Below are 15013 nucleotides of genomic sequence, written 5' to 3'. Positions count from 1 at the left end.
TCAAATTATGTCACCAATCCTCCAGAATCATCAGGTCACGCTTCACCCCTCTAGCATCAGGGGGTCCACCTCATCTCCAGCAGCAGGTTGTGTCTCCACCCCTCCAGCAGCAGGTTGTGTCTCTGCATCCCTCTAGCAGCAGGTTGTGTCTCCACCCCTCCAGCAGCAGGTTGTGTCTCTGCACCCCTCCAGCAGCAGGTTGTGTCTCTGCACCCCTCTAGCAGCAGGTTGTGTCTCTGCACCCCTCTAGCAGCAGGTTGTGTCTCCAACCCTCCAGCAGCAGGTTGTGTCTCTGCACCCCTCCAGCAGCAGGTTGTGTCTCTGCACCCCTCTAGCAGCAGGTTGTGTCTCTGCACCCCTCTAGCAGCAGGTTGTGTCTCTGCACCCCTCCAGCAGCAGGTTGTGTCTCTGCACCCCTCCAGCAGCAGGTTGTGTCCCTGCTCCCCTTTAGCAGCAGGTTGTGTCTCTGCACCCCTCCAGCAGCAGGTTGTGTCTCCAACCCTCCAGCAGCAGGTTGTGTCTCTGCACCCCTCTAGCAGCAGGTTGTGTCTCTGCACCCCTCTAGCAGCAGGTTGTGTCTCTGCACCCCTCTAGCAGCAGGTTGTGTCTCTGCACCCCACTAGCAGCAGGTTGTGTCTCTGCACCCCTCTAGCAGCAGGTTGTGTCTCTGCACCCCTCCAGCAGCAGGTTGTGTCCCTGCACCCCTCTAGCAGCAGGTTGTGTTTCTGCACCCCTCTAGCAGCAGGTTGTGTCTCTGCACCCCTCTAGCAGCAGGTTGTGTCTCTGCACCCCTCTAGCAGCAGGTTGTGTCTCTGCACCCCTCCAGCAGCAGGTTGTGTCTCTGCACCCCTCTAGCAGCAGGTTGTGTCTCTGCACCCCTCCAGCAGCAGGTTGTGTCTCTGCACCCCTCTAGCAGCAGGTTGTGTCTCTGCACCCCTCTAGCAGCAGGTTGTGTCTCTGCACCCCTCTAGCAGCAGGTTGTGTCTCTCCACCCCTCTAGCAGCAGGTTGTGTCTCTCCACCCCTCCAGCAGCAGGTTGTGTCTCTGCACCCCTCTAGCAGCAGGTTGTGTCTCTGCACCCCTCCAGCAGCAGGTTGTGTCTCTGCACCTCTCTAGCAGCAGGTTGTGTCTCTGCACCCCTCCAGCAGCAGGTTGTGTCTCTGCACCCCTCCAGCAGCAGGTTGTGTCTCTGCACCCCTCTAGCAGCAGGTTGTGTCTCTGCACCCCTCCAGCAGCAGGTTGTGTCTCTGCACCCCTCTAGCAGCAGGTTGTGTCTCTGCACCTCTCTAGCAGCAGGTTGTTTCTCTGCACCCCTCCAGCAGCAGGTTGTGTCTCTGCACCTCTCTAGCAGCAGGTTGTGTCTCCAACCCTCCAGCAGCAGGTTGTGTCTCTGCACCCCTCTAGCAGCAGGTTGTGTCTCTGCACCCCTCTAGCAGCAGGTTGTGTCTCTGCACCCCTCTAGCAGCAGGTTGTGTCTCTGCACCCCTCCAGCAGCAGGTTGTGTCTCTGCACCCCTCCAGCAGCAGGTTGTGTCTCTGCACCTCTCTAGCAGCAGGTTGTGTCTCTGCATCCCTCTAGCAGCAGGTTGTGTCTCTGCACCCCTCTAGCAGCAGGTTGTGTCTCTGCACCCCTCCAGCAGCAGGTTGTGTCTCTGCACCCCTCTAGCAGCAGGTTGTGTCTCTGCACCCCTCCAGCAGCAGGTTGTGTCTCTGCACCCCTCCAGCAGCAGGTTGTGTCTCTGCACCCCTCCAGCAGCAGGTTGTGTCTCTGCACCCCTCTAGCAGCAGGTTGTGTCTCTGCACCCCTCTAGCACCAGGTCGTGTCTCTGCACCCCTCTAGCAGCAGGTTGTGTCTCTGAACCCCTCCAGCAGCAGGTTGTGTCTCTGCATTCCTCTAGCAGCAGGTTGTGTCTCCACCCCTCCAGCACCATGCTGTGTCTCTGCCTCCCTCTAGTGGCAGGTCGTATTATCACACCTCTAGCAGGTTGTTTCCTAAATGGGCCACACACTATGCAATGTAATTGTACAATCACATTATACATAATGTGTAGTAGTAATGAGTTCAAGCCTAAGGTGTGTATTCCAGTGATGTCCACACTGCTGAGACTCACATTAAGCTTGCACAATTCAATTATATTGTGTATGGCTAACACTGGGAGCTAGTTCAGATGATCATGGGACCGAGCAGGAAACACTTTCCACACCACCGAAGGTCGAAGTTTAGAGAATATTTCTTACAAATTAGTGAGTTTGCCACGATTTGTTGCAGGGGGCGGAGCTCGGCTGGGGGATTTTCTGCTGCGTCCCCTCAACTAAATTACCTTCCAGCATTGTAACTTGAATCGTGGTATTATTGGATAAAGATTGCAAAATTCGATGATATACTGTCATAGATGACGTCACTCAAGCGATGCCCCGCTGCGAAGCAGCAGTAAGGAAGCGTTTGGCAATTCCTGGTGTTTCGGAGATCACTAGCGATTATTAATTCACCAATATGGCCCAATCACACTGGGGTGATTTGCGGGCATTTTCTGCCGATACCCGAATCTCCGGCAATCGCTAGAGCTTTGAAAAGCGCTATTGTAATTGAAAGTACATGACAGTGATCTCACTGCAGCGATCGTCTGCAATTTGCGGATAACGCAAACGCGGTGCATGCATCTCTTTTTTGCAATTTTAGAGCAATCGCGATTGAAATGGTAAATAAAAAGCGAATTGCAATTTCTCAAAAATCGATTTAAATGTTTCCCTAATTGCCATGAATGCAATCACTCCGAGGAAATTGCAAAAACATTTCGGGCAGTGTTTTTACTTTCGCCCTGCGATCACAACGCTGCTGTGGGCTCAGGCCCAGTGCACATCGGAGCGATTAGTGGGTGATTCCCGCTAATCGCTAAAGTGCTAGACCTTCTTAAAGCACTAGTGCTATTTTACCCAATGGCAGTGATCTCACTGCTGCGATTAGCGCCAATTCGTTGCAATTCTGGAACGATTGCAGTACAGTGCTTAATAACGTGCTGATCGCAATTGCTCTGAATCGCAGAAGTGTCCAGTGATCTTACCACGCTAATCGCATAAAATCGCTTGCGCAAAACTAGCACTAGCTTTTTTTACTAAAGCGTTTTTTTGAGCGTTTAGGGAGCACTTTCAATTGCTAGCAATTTCCCTAAACGATCTGCCAATGTAAATGGATGGGACAGATTCCACTACAGCGATTGCGATTATGAAAATCGCAATCGCAAGACATGCAGTATTTTGGGAGCGTTTCCATTCGAATGAATTGTATAAGAGCCGGGAAATCGCTCCCAAAATCGCAAAACGATATCACAAATCGCTGGCAATTTTTAGTGGGTTCCCGGCCTCAGATTTGAACGGGGCCACTCCCACCGCCTTTCAATAGAGAAGCGCTTTTAGGGCTCTTTTACGCTACAGGCAGCGGTAAAAAGCTAAAACGCTGCGGTTTGGCTGTAGGCGTTTTGAAGGCGTTTTAACGCCAACACATTACTATCAATTGTAATAAGAAACGCCGCGGTCAGCCCCAGGGCCGGGCCGAGGCATAGGCTGGAGAGGCTCCAGCCTCAGGGCGCAGTGTAGGAGGGGGCGCACAATTCATTCAGCTGTCATTCCTAATTGTGTTTGAAGCAGAAAGAAATAAGAAAAGGGGATACATGGAAGTGACTACAAGCCAGATAACTAGATATTAAGGTGTTGGGGAGGCTGTGGGCCCTGTGGCCCTCTTAGTCTAATAGCAATCAGTGTGTGATGGGTGGGGTGGCAGGAATGGAGGGGCGCACTCTGGTGTCTATGGACTTTCATTTTACCTTAGAAAACGCCAACTATGGCCGTGGCGTTAAAAAAACTCTGAAAAAGCCATCTAGTGTGAAATCGTCCTTAGGAGTCACCAGGTTCTCCAGAAAGCATAATTGCTACTGAAGCTCCCACCCTGAGGAGGATCAGAGGGGGTGCAGCAGGAAGATTCGCTCTGCAGCGCCCCCCGCCGGGAACTCAGTCTGTAGAGCTGCTATTTCTCTTATGATGGTAAATGTGCTTCTCCTGCTCCATCTAGCGGCAGCCCGGCGCCATCGCACGTACTGGGTTCCCTGTAATAACCTGGCCGCCTGTGATAACACATTATACAGTTCGCCATCTTGTGGCCGCTCCCGGTATCGCGCTGTGTTATATTGCGCTGTGCGGAGCTCCTTCTGGTGGCCGCTCCCGGTATCGCGCTGTGTTATATTGCGCTGTGGGAAGCTCCATCTGGTGGCCGCTTCTGGTATCGCGCTGTGTTATATTGCGCTGTGGGGAGCTCCATCTGGTGGCCGCTCCCGGTATCGCGCTGTTATATTCCGCTGTGGGGAGCTCCATCTTGTGGCCGCTTCTGGTATCGCGCTGTGTTATATTGCGATGTGGGGAGCTCCATCTGGTGGCCGCTTCTGGTATCGCGCTGTGTTATATTGCGCTGTGGGGAGCTCCATCTGGTGGCCGCTCCCGGTATCGCGCTGTGTTATATTCCGCTGTGGGGAGCTCCATCTTGTGGCCGCTTCTGGTATCGCGCTGTGTTATATTGCGCTGTGGGGAGCTCCATCTGGTGGCCGCTTCTGATATCGCGCTGTGTTATATTGCGCTGTGGGGAGCTCCATCTTGTGGCCGCTTCTGGTATCGCGCTGTGTTATATTCCGCTGTGGGGAGCTCCATCTGGTGGCCGCTCCCGGTATCGCGTTGTGTTATATTCCGCTGTGGGGAGCTCCATCTGGTGGCCGCTTCTGGTATCGCGCTGTGTTATATTGCGCTGTGGGGAGCTTCATCTGGTGGCCGCTCCCGGTATCGCGCTGTGTTATATTGCGCTGTGGGGAGCTCCATCTGGTGGCCGCTCCCGGTATCGCGCTGTGTTATATTCCGCTGTGGGGAGCTCCATCTTGTGGCCGCTTCTGGTATCGCGCTGTATTATATTGCGCTGTACGGAGCTCCCTCTAGCGGCCGCTCCCGGTATCGCGCTGTGCGTGTGTCCGCTGTGAATAAAGCTGAGTGAAGCGGAGGCGGAGCGCCCTTGTAAGCCATCAGCCATGGAGTACAAGGAAAGTCCTCTGGTCAGTCGGCCGGCGGAGTTGGACCCGGCCCGGTATTATGAGGCGACCCCGGAGCGGCGGCGGCTGCAGGAGGAGAGGGCGGCTATCCGGGCCCGCCTGAAGCTGGAGTACCAGATGCAGCTCAACAACCCCCGGAGGAAAACCCTGGTGGTCCGTCCCGGGGAGAGGAGGGGGGGTCAGTGACGGGGAGGGGGTGCCACTGGCCAGAGGGGGGGAGGTGACAGGAAGGGGTGATACTGGCCAGAGAGGGGCAGGTGGGAAGTGACAGGAGGGGGGGACACTGGCCAGAGGGGCGGTAAGTGACAGGAGGGGGGTGACAGGAGGGGGGGGGGGGACACTGGCCAGAGGGGGGCAGGTGGGAAGTGACAGGAGGGGTGACACTGGCCAGAGGGGGACAGGAGTGGGTGACACTGGCCAGAGGGTGACAGGAGTGGGTGACATTGGTGGAGTAGTTGAAATGAGCACAAGATGCATCCTGTTTAAAAGAGCGCCCTCTATTTGTAGCTGCCATTTGCATAGTGACCAGACTCAAAATAGGATTAGGTGCCCACTGGGGGGGAGGTTAGGGTTAGGCGGCACCAGGGGAGGGTTCTGTGGGGGAGGTTCAGTCATAGTAAAATATAGGTGTTAATAAAATATTAGTAAGTGATAGGATGTAACTAAATTTACATATTCTACTCCTGCCATTTTGCGCCCAAAATAGGCGCCTATTTTAAATGTACGCTGGCATTGGGGGGATCAGTTACAGGAGGGGGTGGCACAGGGAAGAGGGGGGGGGGAGATTAGTGATAGGAGAGTGGGAATCAGTGACACGAGGGGATGGTAGAGGGGGGATCAGTGACAGTAGAGGGTTGGCACAGGGTAGAGGGGGGGGGGTCAGTTACAGTTGGGGATGGCACAGGGTAGAGGGGGGGGTCAGTTGCAGGGGGAGGATCAGTGATAGGAGAGGGTGGTCCTGGGTAGAGGAGGCAGGTGGGACGTAACGGGAGGAGTTGGCATTGGGGAGAGGGGGATCTGTTACAGGAGGGATATCAGTGATAGGAGAGGGGGGATCAGTTACAGGAGGGGTGGCAGAGGGGGGGGGGATCAGTTACAGGAGGGGTTTGTAGAGGGTGGGATCAGTTGCAGGGGGAGGATCAGTGATAGGAGAGGGTGGTCCTGGGTAGAGGAGGCAGGTGGGACGTTACGGGAGGAGTTGGCATTGGGGAGAGGGGGCAAATGGGAAGTGACATGGGGGTGACGAGGAGGCAGAGAGTTCTGTTCAGGGAGATCTTGATTCTGGATTGGCTGGCCATTGCATTGTGTGTGGCTGCCATTAGAGGGTATTGGGCAGTATATGTGGTCTCTGTGGTGCTCGGGTTGTCCTGTGTAATCACGTCTCTCCCTTGTAGGCGGATCCAGCTGTAGATCGATGGATGTTCGCTCGCATCCACAACATTTACCCCAACTTCAGACCGACGGGTAAAGTGTCTCTGCTGGGCCTGGGGTGGACGTTTGGGCCTCTGCTCCTCATGTACGCAATCGTCAACTGGGACCGGGTAAGAGCAGCCACTACTCCACCATGTTTGTCAGATGAGAGGTTTAAGCCTGGTACACACTTTCAATTATGATTGGCCAATCACTGGCCAAATTTTACCCCCTCCGGGCCCATTCACACTAGAAGCGCTTTTCTAAGCGTTTTGCAATTGATTAGTGTTTTTTAAAATCACGATTTTTCGGTGATTGTTACCGCAATTTTAATGAAAGTGAATGGGAGCGCTTTTAAAAACCGCTTATCAATCGCAAAGCGCTCAGAAAAGCGCTTCTAGTGTGAATGGGCCCTTAATGTAGTATGAAGGCCAACAGAAAAGGATTACTGTGAGCAGGTTGTACAAGTAAGATCTCGTACTACATGGAGGTGGTAGAATTGGTCAGTGATTGGACAATCCACATTTAAGGTCTGTACTAGGCTTTAGGAAAAAAGTTATTTACATTAAAATGATGAGAAAGACTTGACCTAGTATCAGGTCTCTACTGCTGTCTGTGTGCTCAGTAAGATGCCCACTAACTGTACCATATTTCCTTCAGACTTGACCTTTCAACACCATTTTTATGATCGAATTGTATAGAAACTGCTGTTTGTGGTGCAAGTCGATGGTATACGATTCTTTGGTCGATTGGAATAGGAAATATTATAGATCCGAAAGTTGGATTTTATGATCGAATCGGAATGTAAAACCTTCTTAAAGAGACTCTGAAGTCTCATAAAATTCAGGTTTTTATTTTAAAAATATCTTTAACATCATTGCCCTAACTAAAACGCTGCATCCCTGCGGCTGAACACTAACTAAATCAAACCAAACTCCCCAGGAAAAATCCACGACTTTCTTGGTCGTGGGTTCTGCTGCCCCGGGAGGCGGAGCTTTCTGCTGTAGCTCTGCCTCCATGCGCGTCAATCCGCTTGTATCTCCGCCTCTCCCTGCCCCTATCAGTGAAAGAAGACTGAGGGGGGCGGGGAGAGGAGGAGATCCGTGCTGATGGACAGGTGTAGAGGCAGAGCTACAGCCCAAAGCTCTGCCTCTTCATGGAAGCGATCCCAGCAGTGTGCCCCGGGGAGTTTGGGGTGATTTAGTTCGTGTGCAGCCGCATCGATGCAGCGTTTCAGTTACGGCATGGATATTAAAGAGATTTTTTAGAATAAAAACCTGAATTTTGAGAGACTTCAGTCTCTTTAAATAAGTTCTGTTAATTGGAAACAATCGATAATTGCCTTCCAATTAGTTATGATCATTCAAATCCTGTCGAAAGATTGCATCTGATGCAAAAATTGTACAGTTAATGTGAACCTTTTAGGAAGACTAGCAAATCTGTGCTTTTTGGGCGCAGTACAAGTCACAGGACTGAGTGAACTGATGTGCTGACTCAGCACTCTTTGTATTTTAGTAAAATCTCACTGTTACACTGTAGTGGGTATAATAGAAACCCCTACCTAATGATTTCCCTGGCGGTCTGTGTGGGTGTGGTCTGTGTGGGTGTGGTCTGTGTGGGTGTGGTCTGTGTGGGTGTGGTCTGTGTGGGTGTGGTCTGTGTGGGTGTGGTCTGTGTCGGTGCGTTGGGGGTGCGGGCTGAGAGGCGGATTCTTTCTAGCTCCTGTTATGTGTCAGAGCAGACATGCAGAGCAGACTTGCTTTCCTGTGGAGACGCACAGACTGGGTCATATGTCTGGGTCACGTCTCAGTCACATGTCTCCGGTGTGATGTGGTTTGTCCGCTGCGTTTCTGCACAGACCCGGCTTGTGTGATTTCTTTTGATGTCTTGCTGTAGAATGGCGCTCCTCTGCTGCAGACAGGCTGCTCCTAGGAGTGTATCTGTGCTGTACGGTTTCCTACCACCGCAGCATAGTGTGATCTGAGCGTCAGTGGAGTAAACAATCGATATCTACCGGATACTGGTAATATACCAGCATGTTGGGTATCATAGTCTGGCCTCAGGAGAGATCTCATTTATATTATGATTATAAAACTTCTGTCTGCATCACAAGCTATAGATCCTCTGTAACACGCCGCTCCGGCCCGCAGCCTGACAAACGTTACAGGATAGCGCCTCAGTTTTTCATAGGTTTTTGTTAGTCCAATTAAATCCGACATGTCCAATCGGGATTCGATCACTAGTGTGGTCGATTTTTTTTTTGCATAGTTATCAATGCAAAATCGACCACACTACCGATCGAATCCCGATCGGACATGTCGGATTTAATTGATCCAATCAAATTCAATCGATCACACACAGAATTGCATGGTGTAGAGGGGGCTTTACACCTGAAGTGAGGGGTATGGAGGCTGCCATATTTATTTCCTGTTACACAATATCAGTTGCCTGGTAGCCCTGCTGATTTCTTTGGCTGCAGTAGTGTCTGAATCTCACACCTGAAACAAGCATGCAGCTAATCCGGTCACACTTCAGTCCCCTGATCTGCTGCATGCTTGTTCAGGGGCTATGGCTAAGTGTATTAGAGGATTAGCAGGGCTGCCAGGCAACTGGTATTGTTTAAAGGTGAATAAATATGGCCGCCTCCATATTCCTCATTTCTGGGGGGCTTTAAATGAAATCTAACCTCTAATCTATTTAAATGAGAAACTTTCCACACTCTGCACTCGTGTGCTGCATTCGCGTTGTGTCCGCACTGTTGTGAGTGCAGCTTCACACTAACTTTGCTCACACTACAGTGCTGACTGCATTTATATGATGGGCGGAGTCTGTAACGTACCTGGTGTGTCCAGGGCCGGCCTCTTCTGACCTCACTGTCAGTGGTCCTGCAATAAAGTCCACTGTAAGAACGAGCTTCGACTAAAATAGTCTAGATAGTGTAGATTGAGCAAGCCGACTGGCTGAGGCTACTTGCACAGTAAGACGTTGCGTTAGGTGCTACGTTAAGGTCGCATAACGTGCACCTACCGCAACGCATGGTGGTGGTGGCAGAGGACGTTAGAGTGAGCCACGTTAGGCGGCTCTTCCGCATAAGGTCTACCAGAGTGGCGCTGATTGGCCGGCGGGACCTTGTGATGCGGAGTGAGACACTCCACATCACGTGGTCCCACCGGCCAATCAGCAGCCACCAGTGCAGTGCATATTAAGTAGCCATGTGCGCGGCTACTGTAGCAGCATCTCCCCACCTCCTCTCGCCCCCCCCCCCCACTGAGCATGTGCAAACAGTCTAATGCGGCTTAAGCCGCTCAGAACGCACAGTACGCGGCACTTTGCCCGAAACGTAGGCAGTGTGAACAGCCTCATTGACTTTGTAGTGCTGTGCGGTGGGCTGCGTTACAGGCTGCTCTAACATGCGCCTGTAATGTCCTGGTGTGTCAGCAGCCTGAAAGTAGAAGAAGAAAAAAAAAGTACAATCCCCATTTTCACCTTTGAGCGTTATCTGTCGAAAGGTGGCCATACACACGGATTCTTTTGTTTATTTCCCCAGCCGGTTCGGTGATCTTGAATACCAGAAACCTTTAGCACCATATGTTGCAACAATCATAACGTGGATCAATTTTTTGGGAAAGAATTTTTCATTATGATTGGGTGTAAAATTTTGGTGGATCTGATGTGGCGGGGGAGCGACAGTAGATCGATGACCGGTAGCGTTGTGCTGTATTGAACACAGGGCTGTGGAGTCGGGGCAATTTTGGGTACTCGGAGTCGTTGATTTCATAAACTGAAGAGTTGGATGATTTTGTATAAAATCCACAGCCCTGGTAAGTATTAGACTGAGGAGTCAGAGTCTGAGCCATTTTGGGTACTCAGAGTTTGAGTTGGAGTCGTGGTTTCATAAACTGAGGAGTCGGAAGATTTTTGTACCGACTCCACAGCCCTGTGGAGGAATCTGTTAAAATCTTTTAACAATCTATGTACCGTGTATTGGGGGGGGGGGATTCGATCTCTGATCAGATTATGATCGATGTTTGCCACTATCTGTGTGTGTATGGCCCCCTTTAGTCTCTTTGGTTTGCTGCGTCTGGGATAGGAGCTTTGAACTCACTTGGTTTGAATACAGAAAAGAGAGAGCAGTGCTCGTGGGGGAGGGGAAGACAGCACTGAGTACACTCCCACACAGATGTTTTCTGAGCTCAGCAGCAATCCTGTATCTGTGGAAGAAATAGTAGACTTTAGATGTGTGTTGATAAATGAGAGCGATATGAAGGCTGCCATATTTATTTCCTTTTAACCTCCTGGGGGATACAATTATATCGCCCAGGAGGTGGCGCAGCACTATTTTTTTTTTAAAAACATTTTATTTTTTAAATCATGTAGCGAGCCCAGGGCTCGCTACATGATAGCCGCTGTGCAGCGGCATCCCCCCACCCCCTCCGATCGCCTCCGGCAATCAAAGCAAACAGGAAATCCCGTTCAGAACGGGATTTCGTGTTTGGCTTCCCCCGTCGCCATGGCGACGATCGGGATGACGTCATCGACGTCGTGACGTCAGAGGGAGTCCTGATCCACCCCTCAGCGCTGCCTGGCACTGATTGGCCAGGCTGCGCACGGGGTCTTGGGGGGGGGGGGGGGGAGGAGCGGCGCGGCACGGCGGGTAGCGGCGAATCAGCGCGGAGCGGCGGCGATCGGTATATACACGCAGCTAGCAAAGTGCTAGCTGCGTGCAACAAAAAAAAAAATTATGCAAATCGGCCCACCAGGGCCTGAGAAATCCTCTGTGGCGGCTTACCCCGAGCTCAGCTCGGGATTATCCCCCAGAGGGTTAAGAAATACCAGTTGCCTGGCTGTCCTGCTGATCCTCTGCCTCTAATACTATAAGCCACAGCCCCTGAACAAGCATGCAGCAGGTCAGGTGTTTCTGACATTCTTGTCAGATCTGACTGGATTAGTTGTATGCTTGTTTCTGGTGTGATTCAGACACTACTGCAGCCAAACAGAACAGCAAGGCTGCCGGCAACTGGTATTGTTGAAAAGGAAATAAATATGGCAGCCTCCATATCCCTCTCACTACAGTTGTCCTTTAATGTTCTGCTGTGTGGAAGGGGGAGGGGGACAGTGCATACTTTGCTTTCTGCAGTGTGTATATTCCGGTGTACTGTCCGGTGGTCTCACATCTCTTCTCATCTTCTCCTCACAGACAAACAACGAGAAGCTGAGGAAGGAGGGGAAGTACGAGCGGCCGTTTTACCTGGGATTCTGATCGATCGTCACTCTCTGGCACATTCGCTGCGTTGTATACTTTGTGTAATAATAATCTTCCTCTCTGTATTGCTTATCCTGCTGCCTCAGATGTATATGGGAACAGAATTATTAAACATGACAAGAAACGTTCCTGTTGTGATGTCGTCACTGACGCTGCTGTGGCACCTCTGGGGACCCGTAGTCAGGTGACCGTGATATTTCCTGACGCAGCCATCTGTCTCTAGATTATACATGTGTGCCTCCTGCTGGATCCCTGGACTGTCATGTCCATCCTCTGGCTTCGTGCTGGTGACATCAGAAGGCCCGACCTTTGTTTCCCAGGTCACTAAGGCACTAAGCTGTGAGGCTGATGGATGGACATGACAGCAGAGCCCGAGTGTATCTCCCCTCATCTTGCTGCTCTCTGCTGTGTAAGGACTTGTGGAGAAATACAAACTGATAAACCCGGGTTCCCAGCATAAGATGCTAATAAGTCTGAGTTGATGCAAAATGTATGCAGTTTGGAAATGGGCCAGTCAAATGCAGCAATTGTCAGTTCGCATCAACTCAGACTTATTTGCATGTCATTGAGCATCCCTTCTCTCCAGCGATTGGGTAAACAGAGTATGATTTATTAAGGTGTGCCTGCCCTGAAGTGGACAAGAAAAGCGTAAAGTGTGATACTTGCCTCAGTGGCTGGTCCGTAGCCTCCCCCTCGTCCTGCAGCCCACTTGTGTAGAATCTGTAGCGCTCCTCACCTGGGATTCCAGCGGGAAACGCTGCCTAGTCTGTCGGTGTGAAACGCATGTCGGTGCGATTCAGACAACATGCCGCCATTTACCGCAGCATTCGGACCCTACAGCTCTGCGTGGCTCAGCCACAGGGACTCGGGTGCATACTCACATCAGTGCAGGTGCCGGCGGGTGTCCCACAAGGGGTAAAAGGGAATCCAGCTGTGTGAGGAGAGTGCGTAGAGGTGCCACTAGGCGGAAGGAAAGCTGTGCATCTCTCATCTGCTACATGAGTGAACATTCTCTGCTGACTGTGTGCGAGGCCAAGACAGGCTAAACATCCAATAAAGTGTACCTGAACTCAGAACTTCCTCTCTGCTCTAAAAGATAAGCAACAGCATAACCTTTTAAAGTAAAACATTTCTTTGTTACAGCTGATACAAATCCTGCAATAAATCTGCAGTGCGTCTACTTCCTTCTTTCATGGACGCAGGCATAGAATTGGGCCCCGTTCACATCTAAAAAGGCAAAATGGGAGCGTTTTGTGCAAGTGATTTTAGCGTGGAATAAATCCCTAGACACTTCCGCGACCGCAGTCAGTGCTATACAAGCACTGTACCACGATCGCTCCAGAATCGGCCAGAAAATGCTGCAGGTAACACGTTTGCGTTTGGTGCTAATCGCAAAATGCCCACGATTGGTGCCAATCGTGGCAGTGAGAACACTGCCATAGGGTAACAAAGCTCTAGCGCTTTAGAAAGTGCTTTAACGATTACCGGTATTCGCCCACTAATTGCTTGAGTGTGAATGGGCCCTTTACATACTGTTTACAAATTAGCTGCTCTGCTGTGGTAGTCAGCTGACACAGCTGAGAGATCAAATTATAACTTGTAATTAGTCACTGATTAGGGGGGGGGGAATCAGACAGGATAAACTCTATAAATACATACAGGGTGCATTTCTCTGTTTTCCTTCTGTCCTGTGCAAGAGTTCAGCTCCACTTGTCGTGAAGCGCATGCGCGGACCAATGCCTAGCAGGGTGTGTGTGGGCCTATGCTTGGGAAACTGTTGGCGCCCTCTGCTGCAGCATCGTATGAACTACGGATTTGTGTGGTGTACCTGTGGCAGGCTGCCATACTATGGGATCAAATCAATACACAAGTGCATAGGCAGCCTCTTATACAAAACTGGATCAGAACCGTGCAAATATAAATTAATAATAAAGCAAACCTGCGAAGAATCAAAAGTAAAAATTCCTACATACCTGGGGCTTCTTCCAGCCCCCTCTGGCCTGATCGCTCCTTCCTGGATCCTCTACTATGGCTCCTGGTAACTTAAGAAGTCGGGGCTTACTGCCCATGTGCGGTCCGGCATGCTCCCACCGCCGGGAGTGTTCTGTGCTTGCGCAGGTACAGAATACTTCTGGCTGGGGGAGTGCATGTGGCCGACCTGTGCCGACTGGCCTCAGGGTCCTGCTATCTAGTATAAGCTAGAACCAAAAGGCTAACAGAACAACCTATTCTGAAACAATAGAAGAGGTAGCTTAGATTTCTACCCACAGTGTGCTGACAGCCATCTATCAGTTCCAGGGAAGCTTATACAGAAGCAAAAAAAAGCGGAACCGGCGGCACAGAACAGCTACAAATCACCTTGGCGGCATGGACGAGCCTGACTCGTCCTTACCGCTTTCAGCACCTTGTTTGCTGGATGAGTCGGAGAGCTGCTCAGCGACAGCCCTGTAACCTGACAGATCTAGAGGAGATCTGTGTGGATGAGTGGGGCAAAATCCCTGTGCAGCGTGTACAAACCTGGTCGAGAACTATTGGAAACATTTGACCTCTGTAAGGCCCGGTTCACATTAGTGTTTTTTTCCAGAACGTAAGCGGAACGTATACTGTACGAACGGAATGGATGTAAATGGATCCAATGTTAACCTATGGATCCATTCACAATTGTCAGTTGGTACGGGTACGTTCCGGCCCCCGGATCCAAAAAATGCCGCAGACCCTAATTTTCCTGACCGTTCTGCTTGGCAGAACGGATCTGGAAAAAAATGCAGCAGCATTGTGGCAATGGGAAACGGAGCGTTTCTTCACACTAGGTAGCTTCACAGTATAGGTAGCTAGCATAGTTGCCCCCAGTATAGGTAGCTAGCATAGTTGCCCCCAGTATAGGTAGCTAGCATAGTTGCCCCCAGTATAGGTAGCTAGCATAGTTGCCCCAGTATAGGTAGCTAGCATAGTTGCCCCAGTATAGGTTGTATAGTTGCGCCCAGTATAGGTAGGTAGTATAGTTGCGCCCAGTATAGGTAGGTAGTATAGTTGCGCCCAGTATAGGTAGGTAGTATAGTTGCGCCCAGTATAGGTAGGTAGTATAGTTGCGCCCAGTATAGGTAGTATAGTTGCGCCCAGTATAGGTAGTATAGTTGCCGCAGTATAGGTAGTATAGTTGTCCCAGTATAGGTAGCATAGTTGCCCCAGTATAGGTAGTATAGTTGCCCCAGTATAGGTAGTATAGTTGCCCCAGTATAGGTAGTATAGTTGTCCCA

General features: G+C 50.9%; 1 protein-coding gene across 1 annotated transcript; it reads left to right on the top strand.

Annotated features, from left to right (window-relative positions):
* Positions 1 to 5026: 5026 nt before the first annotated feature.
* NDUFB4 (NADH:ubiquinone oxidoreductase subunit B4) lies at positions 5027 to 11884 on the top strand. Its single transcript, XM_068266288.1, has 3 exons — positions 5027 to 5236; positions 6478 to 6624; positions 11691 to 11884. The coding sequence occupies exons 1-3, from the start codon at positions 5063 to 5065 to the stop codon at positions 11751 to 11753; spliced, it is 384 nt and encodes a 127-aa protein (XP_068122389.1). The 5' UTR covers positions 5027 to 5062; the 3' UTR covers positions 11754 to 11884.
* The last annotated feature ends 3129 nt before the right edge of the window (positions 11885 to 15013 follow it).

The sequence above is a fragment of the Hyperolius riggenbachi genome, chromosome 2 (genome assembly GCF_040937935.1).
Source record: "Hyperolius riggenbachi isolate aHypRig1 chromosome 2, aHypRig1.pri, whole genome shotgun sequence".
Classification (NCBI taxonomy): domain Eukaryota; kingdom Metazoa; phylum Chordata; class Amphibia; order Anura; family Hyperoliidae; genus Hyperolius; species Hyperolius riggenbachi.
This window is presented reverse-complemented; position numbering and strand designations above follow the sequence as displayed.

Excerpts from the sequence above, each read along its gene's own strand:
- NDUFB4 (XM_068266288.1), top strand. The coding sequence starts at position 5,063 with ATGGAGTACAAGGAAAGTCCTCTGGTCAGTCGGCCGGCGGAGTTGGAC. Across the intron at positions 5,237-6,477 it reads CCCGGAGGAAAACCCTGGTG|GCGGATCCAGCTGTAGATCG; the intron begins GTCCGTCCCGGG and ends TCTCCCTTGTAG. Across the intron at positions 6,625-11,690 it reads CAATCGTCAACTGGGACCGG|ACAAACAACGAGAAGCTGAG; the intron begins GTAAGAGCAGCC and ends TTCTCCTCACAG.